At 47.3% G+C, this 26,289-nt stretch overlaps 1 protein-coding gene across 4 annotated transcripts in view; it reads left to right on the top strand.

Annotated features, from left to right (window-relative positions):
• The window catches only part of SLC35F4 (solute carrier family 35 member F4), a 485,714-nt gene that overhangs the window by 443,073 nt on the left and 16,352 nt on the right, over positions 1-26,289 (top strand). For all 4 annotated transcript variants that reach the window (XM_069733132.1, XM_069733113.1, XM_069733141.1 and 1 more), the window contains one exon: positions 7,611-7,803. In XM_069733132.1, the coding sequence (XP_069589233.1) occupies positions 7,611-7,803 (193 nt within the window). The remainder of the gene's footprint in view (positions 1-7,610; positions 7,804-26,289) is intronic.

Here is a 26,289-nt window from a genome sequence, read left to right as displayed (position 1 = left end):
GCTTTGGGATTGTTATATGATGAACCTAATTCTGTGGATCAAGCTGAGAAGACCTTGTTGGCCCTGTCTCAGGGTCAAGAGGCGGCAGAATTGTATTGTCAGAAATTCAGAAAATGGTCGGTGTTGACTAAATGGAATAATGATGCTTTGGCGGCAATTTTCAGAAAGGGTCTTTCTGAATCCGTTAAAGATGTTATGGTGGGGTTTCCCACGCCTTCCGGTCTGAGTGATTCTATGTCTCTGGCCATTCAGATTGACCGGCGCTTGCGGGAGCGCAGAACTGTGCGCGCTGTGGCATTATCCTCAGAGCAAATTCCTGAGCCAATGCAGTGTGATAGGATTCTGTGTAGAACGGAACGACAAGGTTTCAGATGTCAGAATAGGTTGTGTTATTATTGTGGCGACGCTTTTCATGTCATTTCTGTCTGCCCTAAGCGGACAAAGAGGATCGCCAGTTCAATTACCATCAGTACTGTACAACCTAAATTTTTGTTATCTGTGTCCTTGATCTGCTCATTGTCATCATTTTCTGTCATGGCGTTTGTGGATTCAGGCGCCGCCTTGAACTTAATGGACTTTGAGTTTGCCAAGCGTTGTGGTTTTCCCTTGCAGCCTTTGCAGAACCCTATTCCTTTAAGGGGTATTGATGCTACACCCTTGGCTAAAAATAAGCCCCAGTTTTGGACACAGGTGACCATGCGCATGGCGCCAGCCCATCAGGAAGATTGTCGATTTCTGGTGTTGCATAATTTGCATGATGCTATCATGCTGGGTTTTCCGTGGATGCAGGTACATAATCCTGTGTTGGATTGGAAGTCCATGTATGTGACTAGTTGGGGTTGTCAGGGGGTTCATAATGATGTTCCTTTGATGTCAATCTCCTCTTCTTCCTCTTCTGAAATTCCAGAGTTTTTGTCTGATTTTCAGGATGTATTCGATGAGCCCAAGTCCAGTTTCCTTCCACCGCACAGGGACTGCGATTGTGCTATTGACTTAATTCCAGGCTGTAAGTTTCCTAAGGGTCGACTTTTCAACCTGTCTGTGCCTGAGCATACCGCCATGCGGAGCTATATTAAGGAGTCTTTGGAGAAAGGGCATATTCGACCATCTTCTTCACCGTTGGGAGCGGGGTTCTTTTTTGTTGCTAAAAAAGATGGTTCCTTGAGACCCAGTATTGATTATCACCTCTTGCATAAGATCACGGTCAAGTTTCAATACCCTTTACTTTTGCTTTCCGATTTGTTTGCTAGGATTAAGGGAGCTAGTTGGTTTATGAAGATTGACCTTCGGGGGGCATATAATCTTGTACGTATTAAGCAGGGTGATGAATGAAAAACTGCGTTTAAGATGCCCGAAGGCCATTTTGAATATCTTGTGATGCCATTCGGACTCTCTAATGCTCCATCTTTTTTTCAGTCCTTCATGCATGATATCTTCCGGACTTATCGTAATAAATTCTTGATTGTATATTTGGACAATATTTTGATTTTTTCCGATGATTGGGAGTCTCATGTGCAACAGGTCAGGATGGTATTTCAGATCCTTCGTGACAATGCTTTGTTTGTGAAAGGGTCTAAGTGTCTCTTTGGGGTGCAGAAGGTTTCTTTTTTGGGCTTTATTTTTTCTCCCTCGTCTATAGAGATGGATCCGGTTAAGGTTCAGGCCATTCATGATTGGATTCAGCCCACATCCGTGAAGAGCCTTCAGAAATTTTTGGGTTTTGCAAATTTTTATCGCCGTTTCATTGCTAATTTTTCCAGCGTGGTTAAACTCTTGACCGATTTGACGAAGAAAGGCACTGATGTGGCGAATTGGTCCTCTGCGGCTGTCTCTGCCTTTCAGGAGCTTAAACGTCGATTTACTTCTGCTCCGGTGTTGCGCCAACCGGATGTTTCTCTTCCGTTTCAGGTTAAGGTTGACGCTTCTGAGATTGGGGCAGGGGCCGTTTTGTCTCAGAGGGATCCTGTTGGTTCCTTAATGAAACCATGTGCCTTCTTTTCCCGTAAGTTTTCGCCTGCTGAACGCAATTATGATGTCGGCAATCGGGAGTTGTTGGCTATGAAGTGGGCGTTTGAGGAGTGGCGACATTGGCTTGAGGGAGCTAAGCACCGTATTGTGGTCTTGACGGATCATAAGAATCTGATTTACCTCGAGTCTGCCAAACGGCTGAATCCTAGTCAGGCTCGATGGTCCTTGTTTTTTTCCCGTTTTGACTTCGTGGTCTCGTACCTTCCAAGTTCTAAGAATATTAAGGCTGATGCCCTCTCTAGGAGTTTTTTGCCTGATTCTCCTGAGGTCTTAGAACCGGTCGGTATTCTGAAAGAAGGGGTGGTCCTTTCTGCCATTTCCCCTGATTTACGATGGGTTCTTCAGGAATTTCAGGCTGACAAACCTGACCGCTGTCCTGTGGGAAAACTGTTTGTTCCTGACAGATGGACTAGTAGAGTGATTTCTGAGGTTCACTGTTCCGTGTTGGCTGGTCATCCTGGCATTTTTGGTACCAGAGACTTGGTTGGTATGTCCTTTTGGTGGCCTTCTTTGTCGCGTGATGTGCGTTCTTTTGTGCAGTCCTGTGGGACTTGTGCGCGGGCCAAGCCTTGTTGTTCCCGTGCTAGTGGGTTGCTTTTGCCATTGCCAGTCCCTGAGAGGCCCTGGACGCATATTTCGATGGATTTTATTTCTGATCTTCCGGTCTCCCAGAAGATGTCTGTTATCTGGGTTGTTTGTGACCGGTTCTCTAAGATGGTTCATTTGGTGCCTTTGCCTAAATTGCCTTCCTCTTCAGATTTGGTTCCGTTGTTTTTTCAGCATGTGGTTCGTTTGCATGGTATTCCGGAGAATATTGTGTCCGACAGAGGTTCCCAGTTTGTTTCTAGGTTTTGGCGGGCCTTTTGTGCTAGGCTGGGCATTGATTTGTCTTTTTCTTCTGCATTTCATCCTCAGACAAATGGCCAGACCGAGCGAACTAATCAGACTTTGGAGACTTATTTGAGATGCTTTGTGTCTGCTGATCAGGATTATTGGGTGGCCTTCTTGCCATTGGCCGAGTTTGCCCTTAATAATCGGGCTAGTTCGGCTACTTTGGTTTCGCCTTTCTTTTGTAATTTTGGTTTTCATCCTCGTTTTTCTTCTGGGCAGGTTGAGCCTTCTGACTGTCCTGGTGTGGATTCTGTGGTTGACAGGTTGCAGCAGATTTGGGCTCATGTGGTGGACAATTTGGTGTTGTGTCAGGAGGAGTCTCAACGTTTTGCTAACCGTCGCCGGTGTGTTGGTTCCCGGCTTCGGGTTGGGGATCTGGTCTGGTTGTCTTCCCATCATGTTCCTATGAAGGTTTCTTCCCCTAAGTTTAAGCCTCGGTTTATTGGTCCTTATAAGATTTCTGAGATTATTAATCCTGTGTCTTTTCGTTTGGCGCTTCCGGCCTCTTTTGCTATCCATAATGTCTTCCATAGATCTTTATTGCGGAAATATGTGGTGCCCGTTGTTCCCTCTGTTGATCCTCCGGCCCCTGTGTTGGTTGATGGAGAGTTGGAGTATGTGGTTGAGAAGATTTTGGATTCTCGTTTTTCGAGGCGGAGGCTTCAGTACCTTGTCAAATGGAAGGGTTATGGCAAGGAGGATAATTCTTGGGTTTTTGCCTCTGATGTCCATGCTGCTGATTTGGTCCGTGCCTTTCATCTGGCTCATCCTGATCGTCCTGGGGGCCCTGGTGAGGGTTCGGTGACCCCTCCTCAAGGGGGAGGGGTACTGTTGTGAATTCTGCTTTTGGGTTCCCCCCAGTGGTTGTAGGTGGGAATGCAGTTGTCTCTGAGTTGCAGTCCTGGCCAGGTGTCTCTGCTGATTGCAGTTCTGACTGGGATATTTAGGTGTGCAGGATTAATTTGTCCTTTCCAGTTGTCAATGTTTCTTGGGAAGTGTTGGATCACTTTCTGGCTTCTCCTGCTTAGCTGCCAATTCAGCAAAGATAAGTGTCTGTTTCTTTTTCTGTGGCACACATGCAGTGTGCTTATATTCTGTGCTATTCATTTGTTTTTCTCTTGTCTAGCTTAGACTGTGTCAGTATTTTCTCAGTCTTGTTGGATTCTCTGGAGTTGCAGATATACGCTCCCCATCTTTAGTTAGATGGTGGAGTTTTTGTATTTTCTGCTGTGGATATTTTTGGAAGGATTTTTAATACTGACCGCTTAGTATCCTGTCGTATCCTTTCCTATTTAGCTATTGTGGCCTCATTTGCTAAATCCTGTTTTCTGCCTGCGTGTGTCTTTTCCTCTACTACTCACAGTCATTATTTGTGGGGGGCTGTCTATTCTTTGGGGTTCTACTCTGAGGCAAGGTAGAATTCCTATTTCCATCTATAGGGGTATTTAGTCCTCCGGCTGTGTCGAGATGTCTAGGTTTTGTTAGGTACACCCCACTGCTACTTTAGTTGCGGTGTTAAGATCAGGGTTTGCGGTCAGTATAGTTACCACCTACTCCAGTGAAAGTTTTCATGCTGCTCCAAGGTCACCTGATCACAACACTGCCCCCAGTGCGTCCAGCAATCTGCCCCAGTGTGTCCAGCATTGCCCCCAGACAGTGTGTCCAGCAATCTGCCCCAGTGTGTCCAGCATATTACCACCAGTTTGTCCAGCAATCTGCCCCAGTATGTCCAGCATTGCCCCCAGGGTGTCCAGCAATCTGCCCAAGTATATCCAATTGTCCAGCATTGCCCACAGTGTCTCCAGCATTGCCCCACTGTCTCCAGCATTGCCCCAGTGTCACCAGCATTGCCCCCAGTGTATCCAGCATTGCCCCAGTGTATCCAGCATTGCCCCCAGACAGTGTGTTCAACAATCTGCCCCAGTATGTCCAGCATATTGCCCCGGAGTATCCAGCATTACCCCCAGAGTGTCCAGCAATCTGCCCCAGTGTCCAGTAATCTGCCCCAGTGTCTCCAGCATATTTCCCCAATGTGTCCAGCAATCTGCCCCAGTATGTCCAGCATTGCCGTCAGTGTGTCCAGCAATCTGCCCCAGTGTCTCCAGCATTGCTCTAGTGTCTCCAGCATTGCCCCAGTGTCTCCAGCATTGCCCCAGTGTCTCCAGCAATCATCTGCCCCAGTGTGTCCTCCAGCATTGCCCCAGTGTGTCCAGCAGTCTGCCCCAGTGTCTCCAGCATTGCCCCAGTGTCTCTAGCATTGCCCCAGTGTCTCCAGCAATCTGCCCCAGTGTGTCCTCCAGCATTGCCCCAGTGTGTCCTCCAGCATTGCCCCAGTGTGTCCAGCAATCTGCCCCAGTGTCTCCAGCATTGCCCCAGTGTCTCCAGCATTGCCCCAGTGTATCCAGCAATCTGCCCCAGTGTGTACTCCAGCATTGCCCCAGTGTGTCCAGCAATCTGCCCCAGTGTCTCCAGCATTGCCCCAGTGTCTCCAGCAATCATCTGCCCCAGTGTGTCCTCCAGCATTGCCCCAGTGTGTCCTCCAGCATTGTCCCAGTGTTTCCAGCAATCTGCCCCAGTGTCTCCAGCATTGCCCCAGTGCCTCCAGCATTGCCCCAGTGTATCCAGCATTGCCCCAGTGTCTCCAGCAATCTGCCCCAGTGTGTCCTCCAGCATTGCCCCAGTGTGTCCAGCAATCTGCCCCAGTGTCTCCAGCATTGCCCCAGTGTCTCCAGCATTGCCCCAGTGTCTCCAGCAATCATCTGCCCCAGTGTGTCCAGCAATCTGACCCAGTGTCTCCAGCATTCCCCCAGTGTCTCCAGCAATCTGCCCCAGTGTCTCCAGCAATCTGCCCCAGTGTCTCCAGCATTGCCCCCAGTGTGTCCATGAATCTGCCCCAGTGTCTCCAGCATTGCCCCAGTGTCTCCAGCATTGCCCCAGTGTGTCCTCCAGCATTGCCCCCCTGTGTGTCCACCGTTAACTGATCAAAAAACAAAACAAAATAAAAAACAAACAAACAGAGTCTCCTCACCTGACCGGCGCTCCAGCGGCGAGCCCCCTCCGGCAGCGCACACTCGCCGGCGACTGACAATGACGTCAGATGCCGGCGACTTGTGCGCTGCGGCCGACTTCAGCTGCCAGCCTCCATTTGGCTGGCGGCTGTTGTTAACTATTGACGTCAATAGGAAACCGCCGCAGCGCCGGAAGGGGCCCGGTGAGCAGATGAGAAGGGGCCCGATACGGGCCCCCTCTCTGCCGACCGGGTCTGGGGGCACATTAATGCTGCCCGGCGGGCACAGTCACACTCAGGCGGATTATCAGAGGGTCAATCTGTGCGGTAGCCCAGGGCCCCCCCACACCACTGGGCCCTGGGCTACCGCCCATATTGACCCTCTGATAATCCGCCCCTGGACTCCTAGTTTGATCTAGTTCAAGGTAGGGCAATTTTCCCCTGTTCGTGATCAGACACATTGGGTTTTTTTTTTGCTTTTTTTGTATACACAGTTTTAAGCCGGTTTCACACATCCTGATACCGGAAAACCCAGTACCGGAGATATCAGTGTCTGTGTGTGTAATACTTGTGGCATACGTGTTGCAACCGGGTGCCATCTATGTTCCGCATTGGTCCCATGTGTACCGGCGCCTGGGAAGCAGTGGCACTGTTAGCGCTGTTCCTTGGCACCGGGTGCTGAAGACAGCTCTCATCATTGTCCCTCGCACTGCCGGCAATCAGTTAGCAGGGAATAATGTTGAGAGTTATATTCAACTGATAACAGCGAGAGCAGATGACAGATGAGAGCGGTCTTCAGCACTTGGCGCTGAGGAACAGCATGAACTGTATCGCTGCTTTCCAGATGCCGGTATGTGTCACACGGATGACACACAGATGTCATTTGTGTGTCATCTGTGCACACATGTGCGGAATGTTTTGCGGCCCATGCTGCTGTTAAAAAACAGACATGTCAGCATAGTTTGCCCACGGACACACACACTCACTTGAATGGGTCTACGTGTGTAAATGTCTCCGGTACGTATGAAAACTGTCACCACACCTACTGGACACACTGACGTCTGAAAGAGCCCTTAAAAGCTATAAAGGGTTTTTTTCTTTCTAATTTTTATGTATTTTTTTTGTAATTCACATTTTTATCTTTTTGCAATATTTGGGGACAATATATAGAAAAAAAAGTGGATCCTGACACTCAATGATCACTTGACTGTTGAGGTGGCAGAAGGAAGCAATATTAACAATTCCTGAGCTGTATACACAGAGCTAATTTAGAGTTGTGTTGAATATAGTGATTATATGCGTTTTTGTCCATGGCGGCTTTTAAAGTATGCTTTTTGGTGACATGCCACAGTGTTTCAGCGTCAAACATACATGGCTAAGATCATACAGGCAGAGCCTGATATATGCTGGGATTGGACTGCAAGCATCAGCTGATAGATTCACTTTAAACCATAAAATACAGACAGCACACAGATGACATCCATGTGGAATCCATTTTTTTGTTACAGAACCATTAACTGGCAACAATCTGTTTTGGAGTTTTTGCGGACAATTGTGAAAAGTCACATTCATAATGGCTCTGTGATTTTTCTCTATAAATAGTGGATACCACACATATCCAAAACTGATGTGTGAAAGATACGGATTTTGGGTTACATAACAATTGATATTCTTATTGTTACAGGTTTTGTTTAAGATGTTTCTTGGAACGGCTAACTTCGGTGAAGCAGCTCATTTTTTTTCTACTTTAGGATTTTTCAATTTAATCTTCATCTCCTGTACACCGATCATCCTTTATTTTACCAAAGTAGAGCACTGGTCATCCTTCTCAGCCTTACCATGGGGATATCTGTGTGGAGTTGCCGGTCTCTGGTTAGGTGAGTAGGAATGGGACAAGTCTTCCTAAAAATCATATTCTTTTTTTGTTTTCAGGATTTTTTTTTTCAAAATGGCAAAGTATGTGCACCCAGTCAGGACTAGAGTACGTTTGTGGCATGTTACGCCATAAAAGTGACATAACTTTTCTTCAATTTGAGAATTCGAGGGGTGGGTTTAACCATGCTTCATACCATCCATGCTCCACCCATATTGGGGCATCTGACGGACTGACACTAAAAATTGTAATATTGTAATATTTTGCTCAACTTCCGAGTTGCACAAAAAATTTGTGACTTAAGGTGTTTTACTACAGATTTTAGAGTGAACACATTAATGAATGGGACCCAAAGTATTTCAAATTGGTACCAATATAATGTCAACTCTTCCCACAAAAAACAAGCCCTTATAATGTTCTGTTAGACCAAAAATGAAAAAGCTATAACTCTCAGAATATAAAAAAGTGGAGTTTTTTTAGTGTGCAAAAGTAGGAAAACAAATATTTTTCTTTCAATACTAAGACCTCCTTTTGGTATGTGTGGTGACAGTTTTTACACGTATCGGAGACACTTACACAGGTAGACCCTTCAAATGAATGGGTCTCTGCATATGTCATTGTGTTTCCATGGACTGTGTATCCATGGGCAAAACACGCTGACAAGTCCATTTTTTTAAACAGCAGCACGAGCCGCACACCTGTGTCATCAGTGTTACACGTATCGGCACCTGGGAAAAAGTGGTACAGTTTGCGCTGTTCCCAGGTGCTGGGTGCTGAAGGCAGCTCTCATCATTGTCACCTGGTCTCCCTGAGATCAGCGCGACCAGGTGACAATGAATCATAGAATCATAGAATGGTAGAGTTGGAAGGGACTTCCTGGGTCATCTGGTCCAACCCCCTGCTCAAAGCAGGATTCACTAAATCATCCCTGACATGTCTGTCCAGCCTCTGTTTGAAGACTTCCATGGAAGGAGAACACACCACCTCTCGTAGCAGCCTGTTCCACTCATTGATCACTCTAATTGTCAAAAAGTTTTTTTTTTCTAATATCTAATCTGTGTCTCCTCCCATTCAGTTTAATCCCATTGCTTCTAGTCTTTCCTTGTGCAAATGAGAATAAAGATGATCCTTCTACAATATGACAGCCCTTGAGATATTTGTAGACAGCTATTAAGTCTCCTCTCAGTCTTCTTTTTTGCAAGCTAAACATTCCCAAATCTTGTAACCATTCCTCATAGGACATGGTTTGCAGACCGGTCACCATTCTGGTCGCTCTTCTCTGAACTTGCTCGAGTTTGTTGATGTGTTTTTTTAAATATGGTGCCCAAAATAAATTATGAGAGTTGTATTTAGAACCGCTGTGATTTTCATAACCAGCAGAGGGAAAGCTGACCACTGAGGGCTTATGTGAATAATCTGGGAAAGGGGACAATATCCTGAAAGTTTCCCTGGCTATTAAACAACTGTGAGCTGTTATTGCGTAGCCTTTACTGGTTAGCTTACAGGGGACCCCAGAAAAAACATGACATAGGGTCCCCCTATAAATTCTCACCAGCAGAGGCTAAAACAGACAGCTGTGGGCTGATACTAATAGCCTGGTGAACTCATCAATGCAAAAAGACCTTGGCGCCCATGGAAGACAACAGTGGTGGATGATCGCAGAATAATCTCCATGGTGAAGAGAAACCCCTAAACAACAGAAAACCAAGTGAACAACACTCTCCAGGAGGTAGGCTGTCATGATGTGGTGGTTTAGGAGCAACATGGGACGAGCTCTGAAGGTAGTGGTACCTGTACTGACCGCAGTCCCTAAGCTCAACACAACACTAGAAGTAGCCGTGGGATGCTCTTGACACTCCCTAGGCACCTCGTCACAGCCTAAGATCTATATAAATATATATATATACGTGAGTAATATATACCGGTAAGCGCTAGGAAAATAACGGAGGATGGTGAGAAAAAAATAGATAAAATATTCACACAATAGTAAAAGAAACCTTGCTCAAAAAAGTGTCCCGATATCAGTCTTTTAACTAGAACAGTGGCCGCTGGCAGAATGACAATATATTCATCTGGCACGGGTAATAACAATTCGGAGCACTCGGTAGTAGTTCCTACCTTTATCGTAGGATGAGGAGTCTGGAGCGCTCTTGTTGCGCGATAAGTCCTTCAGCGGACACAGAAGGTCTGGATGAGTGGCTGCCCCGGCCGGCGGCAAGCCACAAACAGCTGGTCTCCGGGAGGAGACGAAGATCCTGAAGAGCCGACGCCGCGTGTGTAAGCGGCAGTGCGTGCCGGCAGTGCGCAGGACCTGGGTGACGTAACAAGTCACGTGACCGTAACCCCCGGTGACCAGGAAAGTGAGTACGGAGTGCGAATGGGGCCAAACAACCAACGCGTTTCGGAGACGCCTGTCTCCTTCCTCAGGGTTGGTCCCTGCCCCGTACTCATGGTTCTATATATAGCTGCTGATCTTGTCCACTGATTTATTGAAAACCAAAAAGTTCAGCACCCATGTTGAGTCCTCTCGGTGCAATAGTATCCAGCATAAAAATCCATTTCGTCTCTGCACGAGACATTGCTTTGATAAAGTCGCCACCTCTCCAGTGGTGGCGTACCACTGCAATCCCAGTTACTTTCATCCCCTGTACTGTTCCGCCATGATATTCCACAAAATGTTGGGAGAGTGGATGACCCAAAAATTTCTTTTTAACATTACGGATATGCTCATTTATCCTGATTTTTAACGATCTCTTTGTTCTCCCCACGTAGACTTTTCCACATGGGCATTCTATAATATAAATTACCCCAGTAGTGGAGCATGTAATAACGTCCCTAATTTGGAAAGTTTTATTTCCTTTTTTGATGTCAGTACATTTGGACATAATAGTTTCCTTGCATGCCATACATTTATGGCATGGAAAAAAACCTTTTAATTTCACATGTGTAAGGGACGTCTGGACCATGGGTAATTTATTTTGAACTGTGGGAGCAACCAAATTTCCCAAATTCTGGCCTTTTTTAAAAACAAAGCGCGGTTTATTACTGATAATGTCTCCCAATATTTTATAGTTTTTTAAAAGGTGCCAGTGTTTGCTGACTATTCTACGGAAAAAATATGAGTTCGAATTATATTTAGTAATGATAGGAATGGATTCCAGAGTGGCTTTGGACTTTGGGGCGGGATTAATCAACTCCTGTCTAGGTTTACTGCTGGCCTTATTTTTGGATTCCTCCAGCATTGTTTCATTGGAACCTTTTTCTAGGAATTTTCTAGTAAGGATATGTGATTCCGCCTCAAAGTCCTGAGGCCTAGAGCAATTTCGATGAATCCTAATGAACTGACTGTCCAGAATATTCAGCAACCACCCTGGAAGATGGCAGCTATCAAGGGGGATGTAACTATTGGTATCTGTGGACTTAACAAAGGTGCATGTGTTTATTTTTGAATCTTCAATAAACTATTATGTCCAAATGTACTGACATCAAAAAAGGAAATAAAACTTTCCAAATTAGGGACGTTATTACATGCTCCACTACTGGGGTAATTTATATTATAGAATGCCCATGTGGAAAATTCTACGTGGGGAGAACAAAGAGATCGTTAAAAATCAGGATAAATGAGCATATCCGTAATGTTAAAAATAAATTTTTGGGTCATCCACTCTCCCAACATTTTGTGGAATATCATGGCGGAACAGTACAGGGGATGAAAGTAACTGGGATTGCAGTGGTACGCCACCACTGGAGAGGTGGCGACTTTATCAAAGCAATGTCTCGTGCAGAGACGAAATGGATTTTTATGCTGGATACTATTGCACCGAGAGGACTCAACATGGGTGCTGAACTTTTTGGTTTTCAATAAATCAGTGGACAAGATCAGCAGCTATATATAGAACCATGAGTACGGGGCAGGGACCAACCCTGAGGAAGGAGACAGGCGTCTCCGAAACGCGTCGGTTGTTTGGCCCCATTCGCACTCCGTACTCACTTTCCTGGTCACCGGGGGTTACGATCACGTGACTTGTTACGTCACCCAGGTCCTGCGCACTGCCGGCACGCACTGCCGCTTACACACGCGGCGTCGGCTCTTCAGGATCTTCGTCTCCTCCCGGAGACCAGCTGTTTGTGGCTTGCCGCCGGCCGGGGCAGCCACTCGTCCAGACCTTCTGTGTCCGCTGAAGGACTTATCGCGCAACAAGAGCGCTCAAGACTCCTCATCCTACGATAAAGGTAGGAACTACTACCGAGTGCTCCGAATTGTTATTACCCGTGCCAGATGAATATATTGTCATTCTGCCAGCGGCCACTGTTCTAGTTAAAAGACTGAGATCGGGACACTTTTTTGAGCAAGGTTTCTTTTACTATTGTGTGAATATTTTATCTATTTTTTTCTCACCATCCTCCGTTATTTTCCTAGCGCTTACCGGTATATATTACTCACGTATATATACATATTTATATGTTTTGCACTTTTTACAGACTTAGAAGTGGAAGTCTGTTGGTAGTGCTGCTGGATTATTTATAACGGTGACACTTTGCGCCACCATTGTTTACATTTTTACAGCCTAAGATCTAACTACCCCTAAAGATAGAAACAGGAAAACTATCTTGCCTCAGAGAAAATCCCCAAAGGATAGATAGCCCCCCACAAGTAATGACTGTGAGTGGAGAGGGAAAAGACATACACAGAATGAAACCAGGATGAGGACAGGAGGCCAGTCTAGCTAGATAGATAGGACAGGATGGAATACTGTGCGTTCAGTATAAAACACTACAAAAAATCCACACAGAGTTTACAAAAATCTCCACACCTGACTAAAGGTGTGGAGGGTAAATCTGCTTCCCAGAGCTTCCAGCTACACTGAATTAATTCATACTGACAAGCTGGACAAACATAGAAAGCACAGAACGGATAAGTCCACAACCTGTGGACAGAAAAGAGCAAGCAAGGACTTAACTTTGCTGAACTGGTCAGGATAACAGGGAAATCCAAATAGATGTGAATGCAACAAGGAACCATTGACAAGTGGCACAAGTTGAAGGAAAGAGCCAGGCTAAATAGCTGAGCAGAATAGACAATCAGTGGAAGCAGCTGCTGACGCTAAATCCAAGGAGCAGCCATTCCACTTAAAACCACCGGAGGGAGCCCAAGAGCAGAACTCACAAAAGTGCCACTTACAACCACCGGAGGGAGCCCAAGAGCGGAATTCACAACAGTACCCCCCCCCCTTGAGGAGGGGTCACCGAACCCTCACCAGAGCCCCCAGGCCGATCAGGACGAGCCAAGTGAAAAGCACAAACCAAATCGGCGGCATGGACATCGGAGGCAACAACCCAAGAATTATCCTCCTGGCCATAACCCTTCCACTTGACAAGATACTGAAGCCTCCGCCTCGAAAAACGAGAATCCAAAATTTTCTCAACCTCATATTCCAACTTTCCCTCAACCAACACCGGGGCAGGAGGATCAACCGAGGGAACAGCGGGCACCACATATCTCCGCAACAAAGATCTATGGAAAACAATATGAATGGCAAAAGAGGCTGGAAGAGCCAAACGAAAAGACACCGGATTGATAATTTCAGAAATCTTATAAGGACCAATAAACCGAGGCTTAAACTTAGGGGAAGAAACCTTCATAGGAACATGACGAGTAAACAACCAAACCAAACCCCCCACACGAAGCCGGGGACCAACACATGACGGCGGTTAGCAAAACGTTGAGCCCTTTCCTGAGACAACGTCAAATTGTCCACCACATGAGTCCAAATCTGCTGCAGCCTGTCCACCACACCAGGACAATCAGAAGGCTCAACCTGCCCAGAAGAAAAACGAGGATGAAAACCAAAATTACAAAAGAAAGGTGAAACCAAAGTAGCCGAACTAGCCCGATTATTAAGGGCAAACTCAGCCAACGGCAAGAAAGCCACCCAATCATCCTGATCAGCAGACACAAAGCATCTCAAATAGGTCTCCAAGGTCTGATTAGTTCGCTCAGTTTGGCCATTAGTCTGAGGATGAAACGCCGAAGAAAAAGACAAATCAATGCCCATCCTAGCACAAAAGGCCCGCCAAAACCTAGAGACAAACTGAGAACCTCTGTCAGACACAATATTCTCCGGAATGCCATGCAAATGAACCACATGCTGAAAAAACAATGGAACCAAATCTGAGGAGGAAGGCAACTTAGGCAAAGGTACCAGATGGACCATTTTAGAGAACCAGTCACAAACAACCCAGATAACAGACATCTTCTGGGAAACAGGAAGATCTGAAATAAAATCCATGGAAATATGCGTCCAGGGCCTCTCAGGGAGCGGCAAAGGCAAAAGCAACCCACTAGTGCGGGAACAGCAAGGCTTGGCCCGGGCGCAAGTCCCACAGGACTGCACAAAAGCACGCACATCGCGCGACAAGGAAGGCCACCAAAAGGACCTAGCAACCAAATCTCTGGTACCAAAAATCCCAGGATGACCAGCCAACACTGAACAATGAACCTCAGAAATCACCTTACTTGTCCATCCATCAGGAACAAACAGCTTCCCCACTGGACAGCGGTCAGGCCTATCAGCCTGAAATTCCCGAAGCACCCGCCGCAAATCAGGGGAGATGGCAGAAAGAATCACCCCTTCCTTAAGAATGCCAACCGGCTCAAGGACTCCAGGAGAATCAGGCGAAAAACTCCTAGAGAGGGCATCAGCCTTAACATTCTTAGATCCCGGAAGATATGAGACCACAAAATCAAAACGGGAGAAAAACAGGGACCATCGAGCCTGTCTAGGATTCAGCCGCTTGGCCGACTCGAGGTAAATCAGATTCTTATGATCAGTCAAGACCACAACGCGGTGCTTAGCTCCCTCAAGCCAATGTCGCCACTCCTCAAACGCCCACTTCATAGCCAACAACTCCCGATTGCCGACATCATAATTGCGTTCCGCAGGTGAAAACTTTCTGGAAAAAAAGGCACACGGTTTCATCAAAGAACCATCAGAATCCCTCTGAGACAAAACGGCCCCTGCCCCAATCTCAGAAGCGTCAACCTCAACCTGAAAAGGAAGAGAAACATCCGGCTGACGCAACACAGGGGCAGAAGTAAATTGGCGTTTAAGCTCCCGAAAGGCCTCAACAGCCGCAGAGGACCAATTCGTCACATCAGCGCCTTTCTTCGTCAAATCAGTAAGGGGCTTAACCACACTGGAAAAGTTGGCAATGAAACGGCGATAGAAATTAGCAAAGCCCAAAAATTTTTGAAGGCTCTTCACAGATGTGGGTTGAATCCAGTCATGAATAGCTTGGACGAGGGAGAAAAAATAAAACCCAAAAAAGAGACCTTCTGAACTCCGAATAGGCACTTAGACCCCTTCACAAATAAAGCATTATCACGAAGGATCTGGAATACCATCCTGACCTGCTTCACATGAGACTCCCAATCATCGGAAAAAATCAAAATATCATCCAAATATACAACCATGAATTTATCAAGATAATTGCGGAAAATATCATGCGCGAAGGATTAGAACACAGATGGAGCATTAGAGAGCCCGAATGGCATCACAAGGTATTCAAAATGGCCTTCGGGCGTATTAAATGCAGTTTTCCATTCGTCACCCTGTTTAATACGAACAAGATTATATGCCCCTCGGAGGTCAATCTTAGAAAACCAACTAGCCCCCTTAATCAGAGCAAACAAATCAGAAAGCATAGGCAAGGGGTATTGGAATTTGACCTTGATCTTATTAAGAAGACGATAATCTATACAGGGTCTCAAGGAGCCATCCTTCTTAGCAACAAAAAAGAAATCCGCTCCCAATGGTGACGAAGACGGCCGAATATGCCCCTTCTCCAAAGATTCCTTAACATAGCTCCGCATGGCGGCATGCTCTGGCACAGACAGATTGAAAAGTCGGCCCTTAGGGAACTTACAACCAGGAATCAAGTTAATAGCACAATCACAGTCCCTATGTGGAGGGAGGGAACTGGACTTGGGCTCATCAAATACATCCTGGAAATCCGACAAAAACTCAGGGACCTCAGAAGAGGGGGAAGAGGAAATTGACATCAAAGGAACGTCACTATGTACCCCTTGACAACCCCAACTAGTCACAGACATAGTTTTCCAATCCAGCACCGGATTATGTTCCTGTAACCATGGAAAACCCAGTACAACAACATCATGCAGGTTATGCAACACCAGAAAACGGCAATTTTACATGGTCATCTACGTCCAGTACTGAGGTTTATCCTTGGCCAATGGTGTAGCATCAATGCCCCTCAAAGGAATAGGGCTCTGCAAAGGCTGCAAGGAAAAACCACAGCGCCTGGCGAATTCTAAGTCCATTAAGTTCAGGGCAGCGCCTGAATCCACAAATGCCATGACAGAAAAGGACGACAATGAGCAAATCAGGGTCACAGATAAAAGAAATTTAGGCTGTACAGTACTGATGGTAACGGATCTAGCGACCCTCCTAGTACGTTTAGGGCAATCAGAAATAACATGAGCAGAATCACCACAGTAAAAACACAGCCTATTCTGACATCTGAATTCTTGCCGTTCTGTTCTAGTCAAAATCCTATCACATTGCATAGGTTCAGGACTCTGCTCAGAGGACACTGCCATATGGTGCATAGCTTTGCGCTCGCACAGACGCCGATCAATCTGAATGGCTAGAGACATAGATTCGCTCAAACCAGTAGGCGTAGGGAAGCCCACCATAACATCTTTAACCCCTTCCCGACCTGTGACACAGCGTATGCGTCATGAAAGTCGGTGCCAATCCGACCTGTGACGCATATGCTGTGTCACAGAAGGATTGCGTTCCTGCGGGCCGGGTGACCGGGGTTAATGAAAGTTCACCCGACCCGCAGGTGCAGGGGGACCTATACTTGACCCCAGGGGGGGTGGCTTTGCCCACCCGGGTCTACGATCACTGCTGCTGACCTTTTTTTCACCCCCCTCTGATCTGATTGGAGCTAGCGTCCATGTGACGCTAGCCCTCCAATTAGATGTGGGGGGGCGGAGAAAAACAATGTCTGCCTCGCTCCTCAGCTTCATCCCATCCGTGGAAGCTGAGGAGCGAAGTGCCTGACTGCCCACCTGTGCCCCCAGACACCGCGATCGCCGCCGCAGCCGCCGCACACCTCTTCACAGTGTCGGCGCCGCCGCTGCCACCGCCTCCCCCACTGCCACTGCCAGTACCGCAGCTGCTGCTGCGGACAGGTAACTCCCCTCTCCTGTCCTCCACTCCCCCCAACCTCGGCTCCCTCCCCCCTGCACACTTGATCGCCCCCCTGCTCCGGTGATCACCCCCCTGCCCCCCTTTGTCACCTGCAGCTGCAGTGATTTCTGCTCTCCTACCGCCCCCTGTGCCGGTCTGCCCCTCCTCCCCTGGTGATCACTCTCTGCAGTGATCACCACTAATCACCCCCCTGATCACCCCCTGCCCCACCTAATCACCCCCTGCCCCCCCTGAACACCTGATCACCCCCCTGCACCCCTTTATCACCTGCTGCTGCCTGCTCCGTTTTCTCCTCTCCTACCCCCCACGCCTGTCAGCCCCTCCTCCCCTAGTGATCACCCTCTTTAGTGATCACCCCCTGATCACCCCCAACCCCCCCCATCCCCCTGATCACCCCCTGCCCCCCACTGATCACCCCCTGCCCCCCTTTATCACCTGCAGCTTCTGTGCTTTTTTCTGCTCTCCTACCGCCCCCTGCGCCTGTCAGCCCATCCTCCCCTGGTGATCACTCTCTTCAGTGATCAGTGATCACCGCTAATCACCCCCTGCCCCCCCTGATCACCCCCTGCCCCACCTAATCACCCCCTGCCCCCCCCTGTCCACCTGATCACCCCCTGCCCCCCTTTATCACCTGCTGCTGCCTGCTCCGTTTTCTCCTCTCCTACCCCCCACGCCTGTCAGCCCCTCCTCCCCTAGTGATCACCCTCTTTAGTGATCACCCCCTGATCAACCCCAACCCCCCCGCGCCCCCCCCCCACCCCCCTGATCACCCCTTGCCCCCCACTGATCACCCCCTGCCCCCCTTTATCACCTGCAGCTTCTGTGCTTTTTTCTGCTCTCCTACCGCCCCCTGCGCCTGTCAGCCCATCCTCCCCTGGTGATCACTCTCTTCAGTGATCACCGCTAATCACCCCCTGATCACCCCCTGCCCCCCTGATCACCCCCTGCCCCCCTGATCACCCCCTGCCCCCCACTGATCACCCCCTGCACTCCTTTATCACCTGCAGCTGCTGCACTAATTTTTCCTCTTACCGCCCCCTGCGCCTGTCAGCCCCTCCTCACCTAGTGATCACCCTCTTCAGTGATCACCACTAATCACCCCCTGCCCCGCTGATCACCCCCTGCTCCCCTGATCACCCCCTGCCCACCTGATCACCCCCCTTTATCACTTGCTGCTGCCAGCTCCATCTGACGCTGCATCTCCTCAGCCCCTTCCTGCCCCCCTGCGCCTGACAGCCCCCCGCGCCTGACAGCCCCCTCCCCGTGCCTGACAGCCCCCCCCCGCGCCTGACAGCCTCCTCCTGCAGAATAGTTTCACCAAACACTCGCACATACACACGCACACGCAACACCATAATAAAGTTTAGTTGGTTTTTTTTACACACGCACACACCCCACACACAATGTCCCGTTCATCCCAGTCATCAAGGCTGTACTCAGCTGAGGAGGCATATTCCTTTCTTGCCTCCGAAGCTGATAGTGAGGGAGAGGACCCCACTTTTCTGTACTCCTCCCACTCTTCCTCCTCTAGTGACACGGACTCGCCACCCCCAAGATGTTGCAGGACGAGAACTCGTCCGCAGTCCAGGGGAGGAGAGCCCGAGCCCAGGGGAGAAGACACACAGCCAAGAGTAAGTAACCCCCAACCTAGTGCTAGTCACGCCCAACCTAGCACTAGTGCCCCCGTCTGGACCCCCGTCCCTGAAAATTTTGCTCCACGGATTCCTGATTTCATTCCCCAATCAGGAATCCAATTTGAGACTGCCAACCTCCGGGAAATAGACTTTTTCAAAGTCTTTTTCTCGGAGTCAATCGTCAGTCTCATGGTGGAGCAAACAAATTTGTACGCCCTGCAATTTTTTTCCCAAAACCCAGTTTCATCATTTTCTCCTTGGAGTCCCGTTGACTCTGCAGAAATGTTGAAATATTGGGGACTGGTCCTTCACATGGGGATTGTGAAGAAACCAGAAATTCGCCAATACTGGAGTACTGATATTTTATATCAAACTCCAATATATGGCATGGTTATGAATCGCAAACGTTTTGAGGCGATTCATAAATTTCTCCACTTTAGGGACAATACGGACATCCTTCCTCGCGATGACCCGAATTTTGATAGGCTGTTCAAAATTCGGCCAGTTATCGAACACTTCAGCAACAAGTTTGCTGAAGTGTACATTCCCCAAAGGGAAATTTGTGTGGATGAATCCCTCATCCACTTCAAAGGGAGGCTTCAGTTCCGTCAGTACCTGCCAAGCAAAAGGGCGAGGTACGGGATAAAACTCTACAAGATCTGCGAGAGTACCTCAGGGTACACTCTCAGCTTTAGAGTTTATCAAGGAAAGGACACAAGGATCCAGCCCCCAGAATGTCCACCTGGTCTGGGAGTGAGTGGGAAAATAGTGTGGGATTTGGTCCACCCACTGCTTGATAAAGGTTACCATCTGTACGTTGATAACTTTTATACAAGCATCCCACTCTTTCAATCCCTCTCTGCCAGAGCTACCGTCGCTTGCGGTACCGTGCGCAGAAACCAGAGGGGTCTCCCTTTGTCACTAATTGAGCAGGCTCTCCCAAAGGGTGAAAGCCGGGCCCAATGTAGTGGCAACATGCTTGTGGTCAAGTTCAAAGACAAAAGGGACGTCTTTTTCTTGACAACAATCCATGGTCCCGGCACCACGGCCACCACCGTTCGAGGTACCCCAGTACAGGTCCAAAAACCGGACTGTGCCCTGGGGTACAACAAACACATGGGGGGAGTTGATCTTTCTGATCAAGTCCTCCAGCCCTATAGTGCCATGCGGAAAACGAAGGTGTGGTATAAAAAACTGGCTGTGCACATCGTACAAATGGCACTGTATAACGCATACGTGCTATCACGATGTGCAGGCCAGACCAACAACACCTTCCTTCAGTTCCAGGAGGCGGTGATAAAGGCCCTGATGTTTGGAGGCGAGGAAGGAGCGGGCCCCAGCACCTCTGGAACTCAAGTTTCCCGTATGGTACCGGGGCAACATTTTCCCAGAGAGGGGATAAGAAAAAGGTGCCGAGTGTGCTATAAAAGGGGGACAAGAAAAACAACTCGTTTCCAATGTGAAACGTGTCCTGACAAACCTGGACTGTGTTTGAATGAATGCTTCAAAATTCATCACACGTCCATTGACTAAACACATCCTGACATGGACTCACCCACACCAGGCTGACATACACAACACCCGCACACCAACCTGACGTACACTATACCACACCACACACCAACGTGACGTACACTACGCCACACACACCAACCTGACACACTACGTCAGGTTGGTGTGTGTGGTGTAGTGTATTTCAGGTTGATGTTTGGTGTAGTGTATGTCAGGTTGGTGTGTGTGGTGTGGTATACACCACACACACCAACCTGACGTACACTACACCACACACACCAGCCTGACATAGCGTGTCAGGTTGGTGTGTGTGGCGTTGTGTACGTCAGGATGGTGTGTGGGGTGTATACTACACCACACATGACGTACACTACACCACACAACAACCTGACGTACACTACACCACACACACACCAACCTGACGTAGCGTGTCAGGTTGGTGTGTGTGGCGTTGTGTACGTCAGGTTGGTGTGTATAGTGTATGTCAGGTTGGTGTGTGTGTGTACTACACACACACCAACCTGACGTACACTACACCAACCTAACGTACACTATACCACACACCAACCTGACGTACACTACACCACACACACCAACCTAACGTAGTGTGTCAGGTTGGTGTGTGTGGCGTTGTGTACGTCAGGTTGGTGTGTGTGTGTATACTACACCACAAACACCAACCTGACGTACACTACACCACACCAACCTCACGTACACTATACCACACACAAACCTGACGTACACTACACCACACACACCAGCCTGACATAGCGTGTCAGGTTGGTGTGTGTGGCGTTGTGTACGTCAGGATGGTGTGTGGGGTGTATAGTGTGTGGGGTGTATACTACACCACACATGACGTACACTACACCACACACCAACCTAACGTACACTATACCACACACCAACCTGACGTACACTACACCACACACACCAACCTGACGTAGTGTGTCAGGTTGGTGTGTGTGGCGTTGTGTACGTCAGGTTGGTGTGTGTGTGTATACTACACCACAAACACCAACCTGACGTACACTACACCACACCAACCTCACGTACACTATACGACACACAAACCTGATGTACAGTACACCACACACACCCACCTGACGTAGCGTGTCAGGTTGGTCTGTGTGGCGCTGTGTACGTCAGGTTGGTGTGTGGTATAGTGTACGTCAGGTTGGTGCGTGTGGTGTATACTACACCAAACACACCAACCTGATGTACACTACACCACACCACACACACCAACCTGACGTAGTGTCAGGTTGGTGTGTGGTGTGGTATAGTGTATGTCAGGTTGGTGTGTGTGTGTGGTGTATACTACACAACACATACCATCCTGACGTACACTAAACCACATACCAACCTGACATATACTACATACTTTCATTACGCAACGTGTCCGCTAATGATTGGAGCTAATTTTTCATTCAAAAAGTCAAATGGCGCTCCTTCCCTTCCGAGCCTTGCCGTGCGCCCAAACAGTGGTTCACCCCCACATGTGAGGTATTGGTGTACTCAGGAGAAATTGCCCAACAAATTTTAGGATCCATTTTATCTTGCTGCCCATGTAGAAATTAAAAAAATTGAAGCTAAAATAAAATTTTTGTGGAAAAAAAGTACTTTTTCATAATTACGGATCAATTTGTGAAGCACCGGGGGGGTTCAAAATGCTCACTATGCATCTAGCTAAGTTCCTTAGGGGGTCTAGTTTCCAAAATGGGGTCACTTGTGGGGGAGCTCCAATGTTTAGGCCCACAGTGGCTCTCTAAGCGTGGCATGGTGTCCGCTAACAATTGGAGCTAATTTTTCACTCAAAAAGTCAAATGGCGCTGCTTCCCTTCCGAGCCATGCCGTGCGCCCAAACAGTGGTTCACCCCCACATGTGAGGTATCGCTATACTCAGGAGAAATTGCCCAACAAATTTTAGGATCCATTTTATCTTGCTGCCCATGTAAAAATTAAAAAAATTGAAGCCAAAATAATTTTTTTGTGGAAAAAAAGTACTTTTTCATTTTTACGGATCAATTTGTGAAGCACCTGGGGGTTCAAAGTGCTCACTATGCATCTAGATAAGCTCCTTGGGGGGTCTAGTTTCCAAAATGGGGTCACTTGTAGGGGAGCTCCAATGTTTAGGCACACAAGGTCTCTCCAAATGCGACATGGTGTCTGCTAACGATGGAGATAATTTTTCATTCAAAAAGTCAAATGGTGCTCCTTCCCTTCCGAGCCTTACCATGTGCCCAAACAGTGGTTTACCCCCACATGTGAGGTATCGGTGTACTCACGAGAAATTGGCCAACAAATTTTAGGATCCATTTTATCCTGTTGCCTATGTGAAAATAAAAAAATTGAGGCTAAAAGAATTTTTTTGTGAAAAAAAAGTACTTTTTCATTTTTACGGATCAATTTGTGAAGCACCTGGGGGTTTAAAGGGCTCACTATGCATCTAGATAAGTTCCTTGGGGCGTCTAGTTTCCAAAATGGGGTCACTTGTGGGGGAGCTCCAATTTTTAGGCACACGGGGGCTCTCCAAATGTGACATGGTGTCCGCTAAAGAGTGCAGCCAATTTTTCATTCAAAAAGTCAAATGGCGCTCCTTCCCTTCCAAGCCCTGCCGTGCGCCCAAACAGTGGTTTACCCCCACATATGAGGTATCAGCGTACTCAGGACAAATTGGACAACAACTTTCGTGGTTCAGTTTCTCCTTTTACCATTGGGAAAATAAAGAAATTGTTGCTGAAAGATCATTTTTGTGACTAAAAAGTTAAATGTTCATTTTTTCCTTCCATGTTGCTTCTGCTGCTGTGAAGCACCCGAAGGGTTAATAAACTTCTTGAATCTGGTTTTGTGCACCTTGAGGGGTGCAGTTTTTAGAATGGTGTCACTTTTGGGAATTTTCAGCCATATAGACCCCTCAAACTGACTTCAAATGTGAGGTGGTCCCTAAAAAAAATGGTTTTGTAAATTTCGTTGTAAAAATGAGAAATTTCTGGTCAAATTTTAACCCTTATAACTTCCTAGCAAAAAAAAATTTTGTTTCCAAAATTGTGCTGATGTAAAGTAGACATGTGGGAAATGTTATTTATTAACTATTTTGTGTCACATAACTCTGTGGTTTAACAGAATAAAAATTCAAAATGTGAAAATTGCGAAATTTTCAAAATTTTCACCAAATTTCCGTTTTTATCACAAATAAACGCAGAATTTATTGACCTAAATTTACCACTAACATGAAGCCCAAGATGTCACGAAAAAAACAATCTCAGAACCGCTAGGATCCATTGAAGCGTTCCTGAGTTATTACCTCATATAGGGACACTGGTCAGAATTGCAAAAAACGGCAAGGTCTTTAAGGTCAAAATAGGCTGGGTCATGAAGGGGTTAAGGGCTTCAGAAAGACCTTTTCTGAAAATAGCAGCCAGAGCATCCTCATTCCATTTAGTGAGCACAGACCATTTCCTAAATTTCTGGCAGGTATAATTCTGCCGCTTCCTGACCTTGACACAGGGCCAACAGGGATTTTTCTGCATGATCCACAGAATTAGGTTCGTCATACAATAATCCGAGCGCTTGAAAAAATGCATCTACATTCAGCAATGCCGGATCCCCTGATTCAAGGGAGAATGCCCAGTCCTGAGGGTCACCACGCAGCAAGGATATGATGATTTTAACTTGCTGAATGGGATCACCAGAAGAGCGGGGTTTCAAAGCAAAAAACAATTTGCAGTTATTTTTAAAGTTCAAAAACTTGGATCTGTCCACAAAAAAACAAATCAGGAGTAGGAATTCTAGGCTCCAAAGCCGGAGTCTGGACAACATAATCTTGGATACTCTGTACTCTTGCAGCAAGTTGATCCACACGAGAAAACAAACCCTGAACATCCATGCCAGAGCATAAATCCTGAACCACCCAGAGATCAAGAGGAAAAAAAAGACAAAACAAAGCACAGAAAAAAAAATGGCTCAGAATTTTTTCCTTCTTTTGAGATGTATTTAATTCATTTTTGGCCACTTGTACTGTTATGATCTGGCGGTTTAGGAGCAACATGGGACGAGCTCTGAAGGTAGTGGTACCTGTACTGACCGCAGTCCCTAAGCTCAACACAACACTAGAAGTAGCCGTGGGATGCTCCTGACACTCCCTAGGCACCTCGTCACAGCCTAAGATCTAACTACCCCTAAAGATAGAAACAGGAAAACTATCTTGCCTCAGAGAAAATCCCCAAAGGATAGATAGCCCCCCACAAGTAATGACTGTGAGTGGAGAGGGAAAAGACATACACAGAATGAAACCAGGATGAGCACAGGAGGCCAGTTGTTGTGAATTCTGTTGTCGAGCTCCCTCCTGTGGTCGTGAATGGTACTTCGGTGAGTTCTGTCCGTGGGCTCCCTCTGGTGGCTGTGAGTGGAGCTGCTGCTTCTGAGGTTCCTTACACAGGTGACGTGGTTTATCCTTTGGTTGGCTGCTCTATTTAACTCCACTCAGATCGTTACTCCATGCCAGCTGTCAATGTTTCTGCATTGGTTCAGTTCGCTCTTGGATCTTTCTGGTGACCTGTCTACTCCAGCAAAAGCTAAGTTCCTGATAGTATCTAATTCGTTCATTGTTTTCTTGTCCAGCTGGATATCATGATTTTGTCTTGCTAGCTGGAAGCTCTGGGATGCAGAGTGGCATCTCCGCACCGTTAGTTGGTGCGGAGGTCTTTTTGCACACTCTGCGTGGTCTTTTGTAGTTTTTTGTGCTGATCGCAAAGCTACCTTTCCTATCCTCTGTCTATTTAGTAAGTCTGGCCTCCCTTTGCTGAAACCTGTTTCATTTCTGCGTTTGTGACTTTCATCTTTACTCACAGTCAATATATGTGGGGGGCTGCCTTTTCCTTTGGGGAATTTCTCTGAGGCAAGGTAGGCTTTATTTTCTATCTCTAGGGCTAGCTAGCTCTTAGGCTGTGACGAGGCGCCTAGGGAGCGTCAGGAGCGCTCCACGGCTATTTCTAGTGTGTGTGATAGGATTAGGGATTGCGGTCAGCAGAGCTCCCACATCCCAGAGCTTGTCCTACGTGAGTTTTAACTATCAGGTCATTCCGGGTGCTCCTAACCACCTGGTCATAACAGCCAGTCTAGCTAGATAGATAGGACAGGATGGAATACTGTGCGGTCAGTATAAAACACTACAAAAAATCCACACAGAGTTTACAAAAATCTCCACACCTGACTAAAGGTGTGGAGGGTAAATCTGCTTCTCAGAGCTTCCAGCTACACGGAATTAATTCATACTGACAAGCTGGACAAACATAGAAAGCACAGAACGGATAAGTCCACAACCTGTGGACAGAAAAGAGCAAGCAAGGACTTAACTTTGCTGAACTGGTCAGGATAACAGGGAAATCCAAAGAGATGTGAATCCAACCAGGAACCATTGACAAGTGGCACAAGTTGAAGGAAAGAGCCAGGCTAAATAGTCGAGCAGAATAGACAATCAGTGGAAGCAACTGCTGACGCTAAATCCAAGGAGCAGCCATTACACATAAAACCACCGGAGGGAGCCCAAGAGCAGAACTCACAAAAGTGCCACTTACAACCACCGGAGGGAGCCCAAGAGCGGAATTCACAACAGTAAGCGTATCAATATCCAAATCTACCATAAAGAGAAGATTGCATGAAAGTAAATACACAGGGTTCACTGCACGGTGCAAGGCACTCATAAGCATCAAGAATAAAAAGGCTAGACTGGACTTTGCTAAAAAAAAAAAATCTAAAAAAAGCCAGCATAGTTCTGGAAGAACATTCTTTGGACAGATGAAACCAAGATCAACCTCTACCAGAAGGATGGAAAGAGAAAAGTATGGGGAAGGCGTGATACAGCTCATGATCTAAAGCATACCACATCATCTGTAAAACACGGCGGAGGTAGTGTGATGGCTTGGGCATGCATGGCTGCCAGTGGCACGGAGTCACTAGTGTTTATTGATGATGTGACACAGGACAGAAGCAGCCGAATGAATTCTGAGGTATTCAGAGCCATACTGTGTGCTCAGATCCAGCCAAATGCAATCAAAAACTGATTAGTCATCGTTTCATACTACAGATGGACAATGACCCAAA

The sequence above is a fragment of the Ranitomeya imitator genome, chromosome 1, assembly GCF_032444005.1.
Source record: "Ranitomeya imitator isolate aRanImi1 chromosome 1, aRanImi1.pri, whole genome shotgun sequence".
Taxonomy (NCBI): Eukaryota; Metazoa; Chordata; class Amphibia; order Anura; family Dendrobatidae; genus Ranitomeya; species Ranitomeya imitator.
This window is presented reverse-complemented; position numbering and strand designations above follow the sequence as displayed.